Genomic DNA, 19,785 nt, shown 5'->3' on the forward strand with positions numbered 1-19,785 from the left:
TATGTAAATTCCTCTGAATATTGGCTCTAATCAAAACTGTAAAAAACATCTGCTATCTGTGCTAAAATACTGTAAAACGAACAGCAATGGAATCTTTCAATAGTTCCACCTATTTCTAAATCATCACAGACATTACACCTAATCTCAGCTTGGAAGAAACAACAATAGTAGAGATAAAATATATTCCTTTTCCATCTCCCTGAGTAGTTAAAACTGTAGCATGTTAAACTCTCACCTACAAAAACAAATTAGACAACATTACTAACTGAATGGAAGCATTACATTTTATTACCCAAACGTTTTAATATGCAATCAAACTAAGTTCAGTGAGTTCAAATTCTGATCTCTTAGTTGACACTTATCTCTTAACCTTTTATAAGATTTTTATCAGGATTAAATAAATACTAGAATTAATTAGTGCCCTGAAATAAGCCTTTTAATTAATTACATGAGCTTAATGTTAATTAAGCACAAAAAATGAAATATAAGGAACTAAAAGTGTATAAGTTGCTACAATAAAAGCTGCACAATCGTTAACTTTAACTTAACTGTATTACTGGAAGTAAATGCAAGTAAATGAGTATATATTGAAAAAGTACTAATTGTTTAACTCAGTTTTAATTGCCACAATTCACCAAGTACAAGCAAAATGAGGAGTGATCAACTTAATTAGGATTGATCCTTTTAATTTTTAAAAATGCTTCCTTATTTACCAATCTCCATAAAGATCATAAAAAGGCCCATCTCATATTTCAGCCTTTGACAGGTATTAGACAAAAATGCTAGATTGTTAACACAGCACAAGTGGTATTGTTTTTATGATTAAATAATGAAAAGGTATGACAATACCAAGCACAGCAGCTTCTGAATTTTTAAATAAATAAAAAGATGGGAATTGATGCAAATGAAATATGAAACTCTCCTTTAACTACAATGAATGTGTAAAAAAAAAAGCAGCCAACTACATCTAATTTTATTGTCTCTTATAATTCACCAGAGAAACAAGAATAACTACTTCTGGTTGATTTAACAGCCCCTATGCAGTAGTTATAATTCTTATGGTATCATCCCTTGCTCATACCTAGTATCCGGATTTCTATTTGAAGGAACTGCTTTTAATTTACCTTTATTTATGGTTAGAAATTGGAATATACAATCCATGGAATGAAGAGTAAATATATTAACAAGTGTTAAAGGCTTTTTCAAAAAATAAAAAAAATTGCAAGAATCTAAGAAAAAAATTTCATCAGGGAACTTCTTATATAATCTCTGACCTCTAATTTGAATTCAACAGCATTTACATCCAAAAAAGGGCACCTTGGAACACATGCCAAACCTAACCATTCATTCAAAATATATTTACCCATACAGAATTCAGCAGACTTTAATACTGACCAGGATTGCGATACAAGATTGTTTCAGCAGAAGAGAAAGTTGAATTTCTTCAAAATAAATATGTTGGATACAGTGGTGGGATTCAACTGGTGTAACAATCGTTCTGGTGAGTGCGGTGTAACTACTGGTTCACACATACCGGCTGAATACCACCCCGGGTTGGATCATTTGGTTTGAAAGCCACTGAACAAAAGTGGGCTCCCTTTCTGACTTGGGGTTCAGAGACATGGGCACCGCTATTGGTTCTTCGTTCTCCAGGTAATATGAAGCTAAGTCACTGTAAGAGAAGGAGATAATTCTATGGGAAGCCTGATGTTGACCGCTAAATATCAGTCATTTTAAGGGAAGGTAAGAAGAATATGGCTCCCCTCCTTTGTATCAGATTTCCCAATGCAAGAAGCCACCAATTTCGAACCAAAGAGTCACTGGTGAAAGCAAAAACCCTTTGTAGTAATAAAAAAATGTTAGAAAAGATGTTATGTTTGGCTAATACAGACTCACATGGCTCTCCCCTTACAGTCCGATATATTTATATATTTGTTTTCTTAAGTTTTCGTGGGTATTTATATGTATGGTATTCAGCTTTGTTCAGGTATTTTCCCACATCATTATAGTTGTGCTTTTAAAGTTGTAGCGATGTTTCGGCAGAATCTCATCTGCCATCATCAGGCCTATGTATTGTGTTCATCTGTGTGTCAGGCTTTGCAGCCGTTTCTGTTTTAAATTTGGTGCTAGCCTACTGCTGTGCCAGAATGGTTTTTTCTTCATCCTGATTGGTTGGGAGTCTTGGTCTGTGTTTATTGGTCTTGGAGTTTGCTGTGTTCTGCTTGATTGGTGTTTCTAATATCTTCTGTTTTTTTGTCTTGATTGGCTGGCAACATTGTGTTTCCTGTATTGGAGGCTTTTAGTGCGGCTTGGCTTTGGGTAAACAGACGGCTATCATTTATTAGGAAGTTAGGTTTCATCTGGGTGCCTGGTTGGGGTGTGTTTGAGCTGGAGGTATGGGGGGGGTTGTTTGCTTGTGCCAAGCAAACACTCACAGATGAACACAATACACAAGCCTGATGATGGCAGATGAGATTCTGCCGAAATGTCGCTACAACTTTAAAAAAAGCACAACTATAATGATGTGGGAAAATACCCGAACAAAGCTGAATACCGTGTGTGTGTGGGGGGGGTATTTAGGTTTCTTCGGGTATTTTCCCACATCTTAATATTTGTGCTTTTATTATAGCGATGTTTCGGCAGAATCTCATCTGCCATTCTCAGGCTTGTGGGGGGTTCTTTTATTTTATCTTTTATTGGGTTCTTTTTAATCTTGTGTGTCAGGCTTGGCAGCCGTTTTTTGTTTGAATTTGGTGCTGGCTTTCTGCTTTATTTGAATGTTTTTTCCTCATCCTGATTGACTGGGAGTCTAGGTCTGTTTTTATTGGTCTTTGAGTTGCTGTGTTCTTGACTGGTTGGCAAGATTGTGTTTTGTGCATTGGGGTTTCTTAGTGCAGCTTGGCTTCTTGTGAATGGCCACTAATTATTTATTAGGAAGCTAGGTGTTATTTGGGTAGTTGGCTGGGGTGTGTTTGGGCTGGAGGTATTAGGCGGGGTCTGTTTGTGTCCAGGTGCTTGCCTGGATTGTGGTATAGATATTTTTTTGTTTGTGAGTGCAGGATTCCAGATTGATAGTCTGGTGGAGTCATCTCTTCTATTCATACTATTAGGTCTTTTATCAATTTATATGACTTCCCTGATCATTCTGTAGCTGGGGTTTTCTATAGTATCTAGGGTTTTGGTGCCATTGAAGTCGATGCTATGACCTGTGGCTTTCATATGTTGGACTAGTGAGGAAGTGTGTTTGAGCTTTTTTATTGCATTCTTGTATTCTTCAAGGTGGGTACTTATCCTTCTGTTGGTTTGTCCTATGTATGTGGCAGGGCATGATGTGCAGGGTACTTTATATATGCCTTGGTTTTCTAGGTCAGTTTTATCTTTATCAAAATCACGGACCTGATCCACAAAAACACACTGAAACACAATAGAGACCCAGAAGATGAACAAACCTATGGAACAGCTGTCCTGCCCTACATAAGAGGAACAACAAACAAAATCAGCAAGATACTACGCAGGCATACTACGCATCAAGACTGCCTTCAAAACGGACAAAACGGACAAAACAATAGCAGCCATCCTAAGAAACCGCAAAGGATGGCAGATGAGATTCTGCTGAAACGTCGCTATAATAAAAGCACAAATATTAAGACGTGGGAAAATATCCGAAGAAACCTAAATACCATACATATAAATACCCGCAAAAACATAAGAAAACATGTGTGTGTGTGTGTGTGTGTGTGTGTGTGTGTGTGTGAGAGAGAGAGAGAGACAACTGATGCATTTTGGCCATAGAGGTAGTCCCCAACTTATAACAGTTCATTTAGTGACCGTTCAAAATTACAACCCCACTGAAAAAGTGACTTATGACCATTATTCACACTTATGACTGTTGCAGTAGCCCCATGGTCATGTGACTTACATTTGGATGCTTGGCAACCGACCCATATTTATGACGGTTGCAGTGTCCAGGGCTCATGTGATCATTTTTTGCAACCTCCTGACAAGCCAACTCAACGGGGAAGCCAAATTCATTTAACAACCCTGTTACTAACTTAACAACTGCAGTGATTCACTTAACAATTGTGACAAGAAAAGTCGTAAAGTGGGGGCAAAACTCCCTTAATAAATTTCTCCCGTAACAAATTTCTCACAAGAGCTCATCCACCATAGAGAAGGCAGATTAACGTTTCACCCCGAACAGTAATACAAATTGTTCCGTTTGAACTTAAAGAGAGTGTGAAACTCAGCCTATTGTAGTTTATTCCACAAATGACATGAGAAGCAAACCTTTGATGAGCGTAAGATGTGATCCCAACCAATGCTCTGAACATGTGCTGAAACTCCATTCTCTCAGCCTTGCCACATGAAAAAAGTTTCTGCTGGACACCATGGGCTACATCAGGGGTGTCAAACTGAAGGTCTATGGGCCAGATGTGGCCTGCGATGCAGTCGGTCCGGACCGCAGGGCCGTCCTGGAAAATGTCAGGGGCTGGCCTGCGTTGTTTTGGCCCAGTCTATCCAATGAGAAAAAGAAACACTGGCCCTGTGTTGCTTCAGCCTGGTCTACCCAGTGCAAAGAGGAAACATCAAGACAGACGCAGAGTTCAGAGAGTAATTAGGACTGCAGAAAAAACAATTGCTACCAACCTGCCTACCATCGAGGACTTGTATCCTGCATAAGTCAAAAAGAGGGCTCTGAAAATATCTACACATAAACCCTCACATAAACTGTTTCAACTCCTTCCCTCAAAACGACGCTACAGAGCACTGCACACCAGAACTAGACACAAGGACAGTTTTCCTGAATGCCATCACTCTGCTAAACAAATAATTCCCTTAACACTGTCCAACTATTTACAAAGTACCTTACGATTCTTGACTCTTGATGAACATATCTTTTCTTTTATGTACACTGAGAGCATTTGCACCAAGACAAATTCCTTCTATGTCCAATCACACTTGGCCAATAAGGAATTCTATTTTATCGGGCCAGCAGTTTGGGGAGTGGCGTCAAGCTGGCCATGCTCACCCAGTTGGCCACACCCACCCACTCAGCCATGCACACCCGGCCCCCTGAGGTCAACCACAGCCCTGACTGAAACTGAGTTTGACACCCCTGGGCTACGTGGTAGAGGCAGCGGAGGAAGAAGAATTTGCCCTCTCTTCTTAGGTTTAATGTCCCTGAGAAGCCAGCTGGCCTGTATATTGGTTTGACATTGGCCAGTAGCAGCCAGATTGGCTGACGTCTTTGTCTTCCAACCACTCCTCCCCTCTTTTTGTTTAACCGATACAGGTGGTGATCTATCTTGGTATGACTAACCGAATACTGTACAGATTTCCAAAATGTTCCTGTTTCTTATTTGGAGGAAGGGCATATAATTGAATCATAGTCAAAAGCTAAGCAAGTCTCAAGATGCACTTCCTTTACGGAAATGCTCAGGGGCAAAAAACAGAATGTCCAAATTTACGATCAAGGTAATTTGGCTGGGGAGGTTTGAATTCCCAAGCTTTTAAGACAGGGTGTCCAACCTTGGCAACTTTAAGACTTGTGGACTTCAACTCCCAGAATTCCTCAGCCAGCAAAGCTGGCTGAGGAATTCTGGGAGTTGAAGTCCACAAGTCTTAAAGTTGCCAAGGTTGGACACCCCTGTTTTAAGACAAGGCAAAACCGTTAAGGAGACGTTATGGGTTGGATACCAAATTTACACTTCTGACTGCCAAGTTTCCCCTCTCCATTTTTATTACCTCAAGCTGAACTATCAGATCAGAGCACAACAAGGGAGCATATTTTGAGCATGCCTCTTGGATTACTTCATTCGTTCATTTGCCTCTCAGTATGCACGCCTAGAAACTGCTCCTTAGCTGCCCAGTGAGAAAGACTTTTAATGACTCCAGGCACCGGAAAGCTAGAGTGTGGAACTGCACTGCTGACGTTGAGTTTTGGATTGCAAGTAGTCTTCTACTTACAACAGTTTGTTTGGTAGCTGTTCAAAGTTACAACGAATATAGATAGACAGACAGACAGGCAGGCATAGACAGACAGAGAGACAGATAATGATAGATATATAGATAGATAGATAGAGAGAGAGAGAGAGAGAGAGAGAGAGAGAGAGAGAGAGAGAGAGAGAGAGAGACTCTGCTAAATTCTTAAACAGTCTCCAAGTGGCAATTGGTTGCTTTTTTGCAAATGAAGTTCCTGTTTTAAACATGAGAGCGAAGCCATCATCCCTCAAATACAGATTCTGCTATTTGTCTCTTGTATTTCATGCAATAGGTCTACTCGTCAATCTGAGGAGACCACAAGCAAATGGTTTCCAATTGTGAGTTTAGATGACAATGGCAAATAAACTTCAGAGATTCAAGTCTACCTCGGTTCAGAAGAATCCCAACTAAAATACAGGATAATCCTCAACTTGCAATCATTCACTTAGTGACTGTTTCATTTTACAATGGCACAGAGGAAAGTGACTTCTTAAGATCGTTTTTCACGCTTACCATTGTTGCACCATCCCCATATTCACGTGATCAAAATTCAGATGCTTGGCAAGCGGCTCACATGTATGACAGTTGCGGTGATCCCGGGGTCATGTGATCCCCTTCGGTGACCTTCAGGCCAGCAAAGTCAATGGGGAAACCAGATTCACTTAGCAACCAGGTTACTGGCTTAACACACTGCAGCAATTCACTTAACAACGGTGGGATGAAAGGACGTAACGTGGGGCCAGACTCACTTCACAAATGTCTCGCTCAGCAACAGAAATTTGGGGGTCATAAGTCGAGGACTATCTGTACTGTGGTTAAAGTTAAGCAACAAAAGGAAGGAGTGGAAATCTTTAACTATAGCAGAGGTCTCCAAACTTGGCAACTTTAAGATTTGTAGACTTCAATTGCCAGAATTCTCCAGTCAGCACTGAAGTCCACAAGTCTTAAAGTTGCCAAGTTTGGGGACTCCTGAACTACAGGAAGGTGGGTCACAGGGGACCACATTATGCCTGGAAAAGATTTAGTCCTACAATGGCATAAAAAAGCAAAGTTGAACTCAGAAAACTTACATTTTGGATTTGCCCTCTAAAAAGTTCTAAAGCCAGAAGTATTTAAATACAGCAGGAGGCATTGTGTATTACCCCCAAAAATATCCACACATAAAAAGAAAAAAAAATCTTTACACACTCCAGCTGGAATAACTAAGCTTTGTTCTTAATTCTAATCTCCAGGGTTATTCCAAAAGAGGTGTGATTCATCATATAGAAAGGACAGAACGAAGATTCACCGAAACTTGATATATATCCAGAATGATTCCTCTTAACTGGTTTGCCCCGTAAATGCTTCCAGAATTTGCATCTATCTTATCAAAATGTATTGTGCCTTAAAGAGATCAACAAATCTAATCCAACAAAAATGAAAAGAGATACAACGCATACCCTTTAGTCAAAAATAAGGGGGAAATACAGTACAGAGGTGCTCAGAATAGACAAATTAAACTTACAGGAAATATAATCAAACAATAAGAAAGACAAAGTGCTTAAAACCAACAGAATTGTCACAAGGCAAAGATGCAAGGTAAATATATTTATAATTATTACACAAAAGCCTTGACAGGGCATTGGGGAAAAAATAACGTGGACTAAACAGTATTTCTGTTTAGATGTGAAAATATTGCAGGAAGAATCTAAGGGAGGCCTCTGGGATGTAACTTTACCTGCAAGGGGTGTGGTGCTGATCAGATTACTAAAAACCTCTGGCTATGATCGTAGTAACATCAGAATAAACTTGGTAACCTTTCTTGGAAGAAAAGATCAATGGAACATTTAGTTCTGAGGGCTGATTTAAGAAGCATTAGCAACCCTTGGGTTCAAGCAAATAAGCAAAATAACTCTCCTTCTTCCCTCCACAGGTGCATTTTATTCAAGATCTTCTGGAGTAAAAAATTGGGAAGAGAAAATACAGGTAGTTCTCGACTTACAGCAGTTCATTTAGTGAGTGCTCCAAGTTATGACGGCACTGAAAAAGTGACATGACCACTTTTCACACTTACCATCTCCGCATCCCCATGGTCATTGATCAAAATTCAGATACTTGGCAACTAACCCATATTTATGACAGTCACGTAACTCCCTTGGGTGACCTTCCAACAAGCAAAGTCAATGGGGAAGGCAGATTGTCTTAACAACCGTATTACTAACTTAACAACTGTAGTGATTCACTTAACAGCAGTGGCAGGAAAGGTCGTAAAATGGGGCGAAACTCACTTAACAATTGTTTCACTTAGCAACAGAAATGCTGGGCTCAATTCTGGTCATAAGTCAAGGGCTGCCTGTAAAGGAAATCAGAAATTGAAAGAGGATGGTTTCATGATGAAAACTGTGCCAGGGCAAACTTTTTCTCTTGTAGTATAGATATGCAACACACAAAAAGCTTCTTTTCTTAGTACTGCACACTAGAGACTGCTAGCTAGTCTGAACATTATTAAAACTGTACTGCTTGGAGTGCGTTTTCTACACTTTTAAACAAATGTTCCTCTTTGTTCAACTCTCTTGCAAAAGGAGTTGCTCAACAAGGATATTTGATCTGAAAGACAATAGCTGATTCTGGGAAATATGCAAAACCCAATTTCACTGCCAGCTTTCATTATTAAATCTTTATGTCTGATATGACTAATAGATTAAAAAGATTATTATGAAAATATTCTTACTTAACAGCCAAAGAAATTAGAAAATTACAACATATTCAGATTTGTTTGGTTTTGGAACATAGATAAATAGCAAACAAAACAGACAGAAATAGGTTCAAAGGACTGCATGTAAAATTCTCTTCTGCAAAAAATTCTTATTCTGCTTGGATCTATTTGATTAGGTCACAAAGACCTACAGAAACCCACTTTGTGTCATATAACTATATTAGGTGTGCTCTGAATATGTGTACTGCTGCATCCAAATACACATGGCAGCTGACAGAATAGTGAATCAAGTACTTTCTGTTTGGTTTGTCAAAAATAACGATTTGTAAATTAACCGCAAACAGACTTCGATTCCCATTTTAAATCCAATTAAATACTCATAACCACTCAAAGGAAGGCACACTTTATATTGTTTGGAAATGTTAAATACAGATCCTGTGACTCCTACTCTGAGACCTATAGAAAATAATAATGCTCTATATTCCCGAAGGAGCGGGGAAGCAATTTTGAGTCCTATTGCAATTGGCAAATCTATGGACATATTTTAATAGAAACATTTACAAACTATTAACAATCATTGAAAGTGTAATAAGGTTACACTTCAGAATGTATCTAGTTAACTCCTTGTTTGGATGGTTGTTTTAAAAATCTACACACCTTGTAATTACTTTTTTCTACACATAAACAAGTGGTGACTCATTTGCCAAACAAAAGAGAAAATTTAATGAACTACCCCAATGTAAACTGTTCAGTACTGAAGCTAAAGCAATTGCCTATTTGAAGCCCAACAGCAACTATTCTACACAAAAGGGTACTTATAAAAACAATGAAAAAAGATCCTGCTGCTTGATATTTATAACGCAACTTTGATGTTGCTCTGATCATTTACGTAACTGAATGCATTAGTCATAGTTCTACAGATGCAGCTTCATTTATCGAATAGCTGCAGTGATGTAATAAGACAATGGTTCTTGGGATGGAACTTACTAATATATGTAATTGTATTTGATTGGCAATCTCTAATTTTTCTCTACTAAGATTTAAGGATATATTCAAGAAACCAAATTCCTATACTTCTCTTTTTAAATCTTTCATTATTCAAGATAAAAATGGTAGCGTTCAGCTTAACACAACTCTATTATCTGAATCTTTCTGACTCCCTAGATGTTAGTTCTAAGCCTATTTTTTTTCAATTTGCCATACTTCTTATTGATGAAGTACCAATTAAAAATGACTAGACAAAAATAGCACGCTGTATATTGCTAATGTCTTAAACTGCAACATAAAGACACTGAATATTTATATAGCTCAAAGGTAGATTTTATAACATAGAATTGTGTTGAACATATTCATAAACTTATCTTAACATCAAAGAAACAAACGGGCTTCAGGAACAATTTGAATTAAGAAGGGTAATAGCTGGAGGATTTGTTCACATATCTCACAAAGTGCTTCAACTCAAAAGCTAATTTGGCTTAACCCTTGCAGGGGAAATCTCGAGGGAATATCAGAATGTAGGATAAACGGGAAAGTAGAAAGAAACTGAAGAAAGAGAATGGCAAACCACATTTGGTTTTGGTCAAGAGAATACAACAACTTCTTTCTAACTGTGGAAAATAAGGCACTGACAGATATAATTAGCCAAAAGTGATTATTTCCAAAATTATCTTTAAGCTCAGCTTAAGCACTTTTGTTTTCCCTTGGAATATAAAGTCTCATATATGCAATCAACAGTGTCTGTTATTAAGCATGTTTATTTTAAACACCTCCAGGGAAAAAGAATAATGGTGTGCCAGTAAAAAATTGTTCACATCACATTAGACAGTAAAACTACCTTGGCCCTGTTTATATTTCCACTTGCCTATTTTTCCCCATTTTGCAAACCAAGAGTTGCTTAACAAGGATTTACTGAACAAACCACTACCGGTTGGTTTTGTACCATCAACCTTAAACTGCAGTTTACCAATTGCAACAGTTAACCTCACAAAAAAAAATTAAGGTAAACAAAATTAAACCTTATGACTTAGCATGGCATGGAAATCTAAATGACATGTGGAATTTTCACATATTTTAAGAATATAATTCCTTGAGAGCCTTCAAAATTAAATGCTGTATACCTTTTTAAAAAAAAGATTAAAGGGCTACCTAGAACTGAAATAAATGTATCTCCACTATTGTGCTGTATGTCTTAAACTGTGTGAAGAAGGGATGCAGTAATGAAATAGATGTATTTCTTTCTCTACAGCATCTCTTATGTGCAGATAATTTGAAGGAGAATTTGAAGGTTTATTGGGATGCTACAAGCTCTCGAAGTTTTACAACTGTCCTTTTCTATAGGATCCTAAAATGGTAATTGGAATGCACAATTTTGCGATGCTACAGATCTGCCAGAGATCTCTTTTTGAGGTGAATTCTAGAATTGTGTATTTGCTGTTAGAACTGGGAGGCTCTAATGATTCCTATAATCTGTACTAGTTAGTTATTTTGGAACAGATATAGGCATATATTAATTAAATCTGATTGTCTTTCAATTCTTCCAAACAAAACATTCAAGGTATTCTGTAGGGATAAGAAATACTGCTAGAGATGCATACAGTTGTCTTTTTTTTATGAATCTCTCCACTATAAAGTCAATAGAATACACAGAGGCAAGGTTAATCATTACTTCAAATAATCTTTCCTAATCCTTATGATAAATTATTTACTTAATGTGGGAAAGTTTGCTTATGAGAACTTGGAGCTATCAAAATGGGTAAGATGCAAGTGTTGGCAGCTATAACAATAGTTGGAAAATACATACAGCAAACAAATTCAACCAATCACACCCCACTAAGAGCCAGACTAAACCATGCCTTTGAAGCTCCCTTAACCAGGAAGCTGAAAACGAGACAATTTTGAAAGCAGTGTCAGCTGGAAAAATGACCTTAGTTTGAATAGATTTGAAAGGGCAGGTCAGCTAACTCAGCCTACAGTCAACCAGCCTAGTCTGCCTCTTCAAAGTTCATGTTGGATGAGAACATGGAACAGGTCACCTGTCACTTGATGAAACTCATTCTTTCAAATATGCCACTCCAAAGCTTACTCAAGAACTTGGTAGGAGAAAACCTGCTTATTATCTTTTCTGGGATGTAGCCTGTGATTCTTTACTGTCCTCCCATGGGGAGGGGGAACAGTCCTGACGAAAAAGTACGATTCAACTTTTATTTATGGGGAATTCTGCACTCCTTTTTCTAATTTCCTAGGCACCTTAAATTATTACTTATATGCAAAGAACTAAGTGAGAGAATTCTACCTCACTGGTCCAAAGTGAGAAGACTTCAAGGCATCCCGTAATTTCTTTAAACAGACCCCCCCACATAGTCAGATGGAGAGAAAAAATTAAATCTAGAAGGCGGATAAATGTTTCATCTCAAACAGTAATACAAATTGTTCTGTTTGAACTTTAAGAGAGTGTGAACTCAGCCTACTGTAAGTTATTCCACCAATGGCAGCATAAGCAAACTTTCGGTGAGCATAATATGTGATCCCAATCAATGCTCTGGACACATGCTGAAACTCAGCTCTCTCAGCCTTGCCATGCTAGACATCCAAAGCTTTCTGTGTTTCTCCAGAACTCCTATCTCAATAAGGTCAAACTTCTGCAAACCTTACAGAAAGAGAAAGACACTTCCAGGTTTATCTTAAGAGGCATTCCTTGAAGTCCTTATCGTAAAATAAAACGTAGTGTAGCCCAGGGCTCAGATGACACAAGGGGCAGGAGAGAGAGTTGTGTTCTGCATTGAGAATGTTCTATTTAAAAACAATAAGGGGTTTCTGAATTGTCAATGTCAAAAAACCTGGTTACATTAGACCATTATACTTAGGTCTTTTACTTCGATTAGGTCTACCTAATTTAACATGATAGGCACCCAGAAGCTCCCCATCAGTTCCCCTGCCCATTTGTGCTATATATTACAAATTAAGTATGATTTCTAATGCATTTTAATTTGCAAATACCTACCCCCAACATAAGATTAGTAATAGAGAAAGTAGGTTCAGAAAATGGAAGGAGTCCCCAAAATGTCTTTGTTTATTGCCTTTAGTAATCTTGTTTCTTTCCAGATCACCTATTCCATGGAGCAGGGGGTCTCCAACCTTGGCAACTTTAAAACTTGTGGACTTCAACTCCCAGAATTCCTCAGCCAGCTCTGCTGGCTGAGGAATTCTGGGAGTTGAAGTCCACAAATCTTAAAGTTGCTAAGATGGGAGACCCCTACCATGGAGGCACCGGCACGCATCAAATTAAACTCTATTTTATGCTGGTAACCCCATTTTCAAGGCCGGCACAGCCTGCCAAGCCCAATTCAAGCACGTGCTCAGTTAAAAAAGGGGGGAGAGTTTATGCCTTGGGAAAAGGGGGGCTGCTGACATGTTTTCCCTTGCTCCTCCATAGCTACATGTCCAAGGGGGAGCTTCAATATTGTTATTTATTCGTGCATTATATAGGAAGAGATTCTTCGTCTCCTTTTTTTTCTAATTAGGGGCGCGCTAACAGATTCCAATGCATCCTATTCCCCCAGCGATTCCAACCTCTCCCTTCCTGGAGGAGTTGGGACTACAGTTCCCATGTGGCGCCCAATCCACGGGACAGGCAGTCCAAGGCAAACTCGCGAGTCGCCCTTCCCACGTTCCCCCCTCACAACACGAGTCGTCTCAATTTCACCCCACACCAACCCCCCGCCGCCCGATTGCTGCTGCTGCGGATCGAGGCCGGGCTGGAGGCCTCGGGCCAGGCCTCACCATCCTCCTCAGGGGCGGCGGGCGGCGGCTGAGCTGTCTGGTGGCCGGCGGCTCTGGCTCTGCTCACGCCGGGCGGCTCCGGCTCGGGGTTCGGCTCCGGGGCCTGTCTCCATCTATGGGCGCCGAGCCCGGCAGCGGCGCGAGGCCGAAGCGGCCGGGCGAGGCGGCGGCGGCCGGGGACGGCGGCGTCTCCCCGCCAGAAGGCCGCCGCCGTGGCGGGAGGCTGCGGAGGGGGTGGCCGCCGAGGCAGCGGGCACGGCTCGCGGCAGGCTCCGGCTGGGGCTCCAGAGCGGCGGCGGCGGCAGCAGCGGCGAGGGCAGGAGCGGCCTGGTGGCTCCTTCTCATAATTGTGCGACTGGGCCGACAGCGGCGGCAGCAGCAGCAACGCCGCGGCCTCGCGCGTCAGCTCGCGCCGCCCTTCGCCCGCCCTCCTGCCGCCGCCGCCGCCGCTGCTGAGGGGAGCCCCGGCTGAGGTGTGTTTGTGAGGCTGTTGTGCAGCAGCGGTGAGGATGGTGGTGGTGTGTTTGTGTGTGGTGGTGGTGGGTTGCGTTGCTTTATACACGCGGAGGGTCGAGCCAGGTGTTTCAGGCACACGCATCTGTGTGTTCCCCACACGTGCAAGGAGAGCACCTGCCACGCACACGTGCCGAGGCACAAGCACACTCGCGTCCGTGGGGCTGCCCCGTGTCTCACACGCCCGTTTCTCTCTCTCTCTCTCTCTCACGCACACACCTCCTGCACCCATAGTGTGCCTGTGTGAGACACCGGTTGACATCCTCGGCCGAATGTCACACGTGCCTAGTCATGCACGGCCACGCAAGGCAAGCCCATAGAGATAGGTTTGTCTCACAGTGTATTTGTTCACGCAGCCCCCGTTGCTCCTGTTCAGACACACGTGTGTAGAATGAAAATACACACACATACGTGTATGCATGCCTGTCCATCTACACACACATACACGCGTGTCTAGAATGTATGCATGTCCATCCATCCATCTACACACACACACACACATTATTGATCCATGCTCCTATATCTCACATGCATATGCACCTCCCCTTATAACTCACCTAATACAGATGTATCTTATATATGGAGTATATATACACACATCACAACCATCTATACACAGACGGAAGGGAAGAATTCTATGGGATTGGAGCAATTTATCAATACTTTCAAGTTAAATATATAGTTGTTTTTGTTATGTATATAGTTTTCCATACAGTTGTCACCCCCATTTAGGGAGATGCCTATAGTGTAGGCATAATAGATACGTATAAGATTTATGTGCATCTTGTATACCTGTGCATCTCTCTGGTCTTTATGAATAGACTCGTATTTGCAGTCTTGAGTGGATTTTGACTTTTTTGAAATTTTAAAATGCTTTATATTTGTTCCTTTCAATTTTCACGTTTTGGAATAATTATGTTCTGCCTTGTGTTTGTTTTTTGTTTGGGTCCTTTTCTGTTTTGTATCTTTTGTAGAAGTGCATTTTCAAAACATGGAAGCCAGACATAAACAAGGATGAGATGCCAATTATCAAACCTTTCTCCCAACCCCAATAACAGTGATGTGGTTAAAAAAAGATTTTTAGTGGAAAAGCAAGTTATATATATGTTCAGATAAAAACAAATAATGATGTAGTAATAGCTTTGTAACTTCTCTGTTCTATGCATCCCACCTAATCGTTTCAAATGTTCAGCTGTCATTCAGCTGCCCAATTCACTTTCAATCCACATCCGTACATGTTCTTATACTAAACATATTGCCATTTATTCAAACTAAAGTTTCTGGAGGGAATAAGATGCTATCACTTCATCAGCTCTCTTGTTGATGAACATTTATTTGACATTACTTAACACTTACCTTATAATCCAAATAATGAAGACAACATAACTTTGGGCATTATTGGAACAGAGCTGTGTTTTCAATGCTTGAAGCCTGTGTCTAGGACCTGTACTCGGCTTCTATAATACGTATTTATTGTGTTGTTATACTCTGGAGTAGATATCTGTGAATATTGAAGTGAGACAGGTAAAACTGATGACAAGCGTTGCCTAAAGACAGAACGAAACCATCTTAAAAAGACAGTTCTTTTGTAATCTTTCTTCCTTTGCTCTTAATATAATTAGCTAGAAATGTCAGCATGACCTCCTTAAGATATAAGGCTAAATCGAACATTTTACTTGTACTCTCAACTGTTATAATGATTATCAACTTAGCATATCAACTTTGTAAATACAATAGTCATAAAACGCCACTGTCTTAATGTCACCTTCGTCTGTACTCCAGGTTAACAGTTGTAATACTAAACTATATCCTCCATATTATAACCAACTTGTAGTTATAATAATACGAACAAGGGCAAACTGTCTTTAGCATACTGTCATCTGCATATCATTTTGTTTGCTTTTCACAGTTTCATTGTTGATTTCTGTGCAGATTGAGCCTTAAGCTTGTAAACTAGCAATCCTATAAATGTGGAAATTGAGAGGATTTTGTCGTGTTGATTTCTGTGCAAAACACATTGGATTTGACTGCTATTTTAACAATAATACACAAAGGTTAGGCATCTGCGAAAAAAAATCATGTCAATGTTTAAATACAATATTCATATATCCTTGGTTTCAGAGTTGTTGCACAGCTTGGAATGGCCAACATTCCAGTAAATAACGCCACCCCATGTGGTTGAAGGCATAAGTATCCCAATACATGAGAACATCAGAATTTTCAACATCAATAAAACAGATGCGATAGATGTTGACAAGTGGAAGTGTTTTTGAACATCAGCATTCCTCTTCCAAAATTTCAATTCGCCCACCCACTTTGGACTAGGAAAACCAATCTATCACCCAGAATTGTAGAACAAGCACTTTTATTTATATTTTTAAAAAAACATAAATTGCAAAGGAATCTAAGGATGAAGATTTCTGTGGGAAGAGCACGGAAGTCTCTCATAAGGAGAAGTTAATAGAAAAAGGATCCCTTGAAGCAGACGATTTGAAAACAACGTACTTGATTTAGGAGCACAATTGAGCCAAAATTCCTGTTGCTAAACACGACAGTTGTTAAGTGAGCTTTGCTCCATTTTATGACCTTGCCACAGTTGTTTAGTGGATCATTGCAGTTGTTGAGTTGTTAATACGGTTGTTCAGTGAATCTGGCTTGTCCATCGTCCTTGCTTGTCAGAAGGTTGCAAAAGGAGATTACATGACCCTATAGGGCACTGCGACTGTCATAAATGTGAACCAGTTGCCAAGCGGCTGAATTTTGACCACAGGGATGCTGCAATGGTCGTAAGTGTGGAAAAATGACCCTAAGTCATTTTTTTTCAGTGCCACTGTAACTGAACGGTCACTAAACGGATAGTTATAGGTCAAGGACTACCTGGTCGTTGGAGCACAAAAGCTCTGGAATCGCATATATTACTATTCCTGCAAAAAGAATACTGTATATAAAGGATCATTTGGGTCTCAGCCAAGGTGCCCTAAGGCTGACTACCTCTTATCTTGTGGCTTGATAGCTCACCAAACCAGCCTGAACTTGTTCTTGTAGCAATAAAATTACCACGAACAGCAAAAGGGCTTCCAAAGAAATGTAAATATGCTACAGGTACAAGGGACAGTTTGGCCAGAAACAGGGGATGTTTCATATGGAACAACGAACACTGAAAATTCAAGGCAGCTTCCAATATAGACGATAAAAAGGTACAATGGACTAAAATTATTAATTACAAACCAAACTTTAAAAGGCAAATGCAAACAGACGAAAAAAATAAATAAAGCATCTTCAAACATACATCTTTAAAATCTAAGAAGGCATAAACTTTTTGTTTGTTTGTTTGTCTTCTTCCCTGGAAAGCAAATGGAGGTGATAATTGCCATATTGATGCCAAACAAGGCTATATGTGTAAACCAGACAGGAAATAAAACAATACTTAAATTATTGCTGAAAGTTTATTTGATACAAAATGTTTTTCCAAATTATAATAATCTTAGAAAATAAAAATATACAATGTTTCAGAAATAAAGCAGTGAAGAAGGTGATTATCAAACTGGGTTATTGCTCTAGCAGTACTATGATTAATATTATTCTTGTTACTAAGGCTGTTAAAATGAAAATGGACAACTGAATTTTTAAGCATTTTTTAGTAAATGTCCAATGTGGCTCCCAGCATGCTATTCAGTAACCAATAGTTAAAAGCACCCAATTTTAAAGAATATTGTTAAATAGTCCATACAGACACTGTTAATTTGACATTTCAAAATGAGAAGCTTGGAACATTTCTTATAATTTGAATCATGTTTATTCTACTCTCTCAAAAAAGCAAAGGCATGTTCAGTGGACAATTTTATATAATTTGTCAACTCTATCCCTTACAAATGTAATTCAATGAATGTAGATATTAAACAGAATTAAATTTGACATTCCTCTATGACTTAAATTTATTGAACTTTTTAAAATTTCCAAAGTAGCAAACAATATAATGTAAAAAAATAGACAAAATCAATTCAAAAAGTCTATTCATTTCCAACCATCTTTTACTCTCCCAACCCAGCAAAATTAAAACTAAAACTAACCTTTTATCTACAATTTAACTTGCCTCTCATCAAAAAACATTTTAAGAGAAAAAGATCTCTCTTCTGTCCCTCACGCAAATGTAAGTTTTGGGTTCCCTTGATTTATTACAACTAGTGTTAAAATGAAAAGTCTGTTTGAATTCATGTTGACTAAAGAATAATTAAAAAGAATAAAAGAAAAAAGAAAGGTGGATCATGTTGGGGACAGGATAAGAAACCTTGGCATTTATTGTTTCAAGCTTCTTAGGTCTGTAAACCTGATGGTCAGTTGCCAATTGGATCCCTGCTCTGCAGCCTTGATTGTTTTAAATGTGTCCCATATAATCAGTAAGCCTTTTGACAGAAAAAAACTCAGGTAATAATTAAATAAAGGTTCATCAATTATGACTGAAAACAGGAAATATCCCAGCCATATGCCTCCTGTCCCTTACAAGAAAACATATACAGAAGACCCCAGTGGTACATCAAGAAAATGTAGGCTGTTTTCCATTTCTCTATTCTGCTCAACAGTGAATGGAAATTCTTCCCTGGTCCAGGGAAGTCCCTGAATCTATTATCTGATATATGGATTAAGGAATTGTAGCTATGGTACGATCTATTCTACTTTTCATTGCCTATACCTTGGGGCATGGAAGGGAAGTTCTCGTGAAGACAACCTTTTTCATGGGTGTGTCACACCTCAAATAAAAAACCCACACAAAATCAATATTTTAAATTGCTATAAGATAATGCATACATTTAGAGGAAATTCTTGCTTTAGGAATCTGCCTTATCTTGTGGACATGACTTTACAAATAAAGTCAATAAAGTCACTAGTAAAAAGAATAGCAAGTGCTTTTAAATTGCTTTTTAGACTTGTTCTCATTAGCTTAAATGAAGTTCCATTTAAATTAAGTTTATTTCTCCTGAGTGAAAACCTCGTAAACGAACAGTTATTTCAAAAGCTTCCGGTCTCTTCAGTTGATCTACAAGATCTATGTTACTAATTACTCTAGCTTTTCCTAACTTGATGGCTTTTAAACATGTGTAGAATACAATTCCCAGAATTCTTAACAATATTCTGTAGCTACAGTTCTATGATATATGGAAGACACCAAATGAGGAAGTTTTATGTTACACTGTTATTCTTATATAACCTCCAAACTAAAGGATTGGCAAGTCTTTTTTCCCATTTTTTTCTTTTACACATTCCTCCAAGTATCTTTGGTTTAAAACTATGTTGGCGCTCAAAGTTACTAAACTTCTGTTCATCAGCACTTCCAAGAGATGTTAATAGTGGGAAAATCTATTTCAAATCAAAATGCTAGAGCTGAATTTATTCTATTAGTATTGTGACAACTGCTGTAAAAGCTTTGCGTTAGGGCGTAGGTTGAAATAAAAATTGAAATGATGTGTTACAGTGATGACAATAAAAGGTCAGCTAGGGAGAAGTAAAAATGAGCCTCTGATTTTGAAAACTAAGCCTTTTATTATTTGTGCTTATGTTTAAAGAGGAAAAGTTAAGTTTCCGGATTTTGTATATTTCTTCCCATTTTTATCTTAAGTATTTTTAAAAAATAATATTCATTAGCTCACAATGGATTAAGTACAGGAACTCCTAATTATAACAATAATGAGTGAATGGGCTCATCTCAGTGGATTCCCTGTCTATCTTACTCATCTTATGATTTCACAACCCCTCTGCGTTATACATTATAACGTATTATTATACGGGTGAAGTCCTATTTTGAGGCCACAGGTTGTATA

General features: G+C 38.9%; 1 protein-coding gene and 1 long non-coding RNA gene across 2 annotated transcripts in view; one reads left to right on the forward strand and one right to left on the reverse strand.

The window, feature by feature from the left end:
* TRPM7 (transient receptor potential cation channel subfamily M member 7) overlaps positions 1-13,877 on the reverse strand; it is a 60,506-nt gene extending 46,629 nt beyond the window's left edge. The window contains exon 1 of the mRNA XM_087941408.1: positions 13,457-13,877. Coding sequence (XP_087797534.1) covers positions 13,457-13,459 — 3 coding nt within the window. The 5' untranslated portion in view covers positions 13,460-13,877. The remainder of the gene's footprint in view (positions 1-13,456) is intronic.
* LOC148124729 (uncharacterized) lies at positions 13,851-18,164 on the forward strand. Its single transcript, XR_015745108.1, has 2 exons — positions 13,851-13,929; positions 16,091-18,164. It is a non-coding gene; the product is annotated as an uncharacterized LOC148124729 (long non-coding RNA).
* The last annotated feature ends 1,621 nt before the right edge of the window (positions 18,165-19,785 follow it).

The sequence above is a fragment of the Pseudonaja textilis genome, chromosome 13 (genome assembly GCF_049901715.1).
Source record: "Pseudonaja textilis isolate UNSWEBS1 chromosome 13, rPseTex1.2, whole genome shotgun sequence".
NCBI classification, from domain to species: Eukaryota; Metazoa; Chordata; class Lepidosauria; order Squamata; family Elapidae; genus Pseudonaja; species Pseudonaja textilis.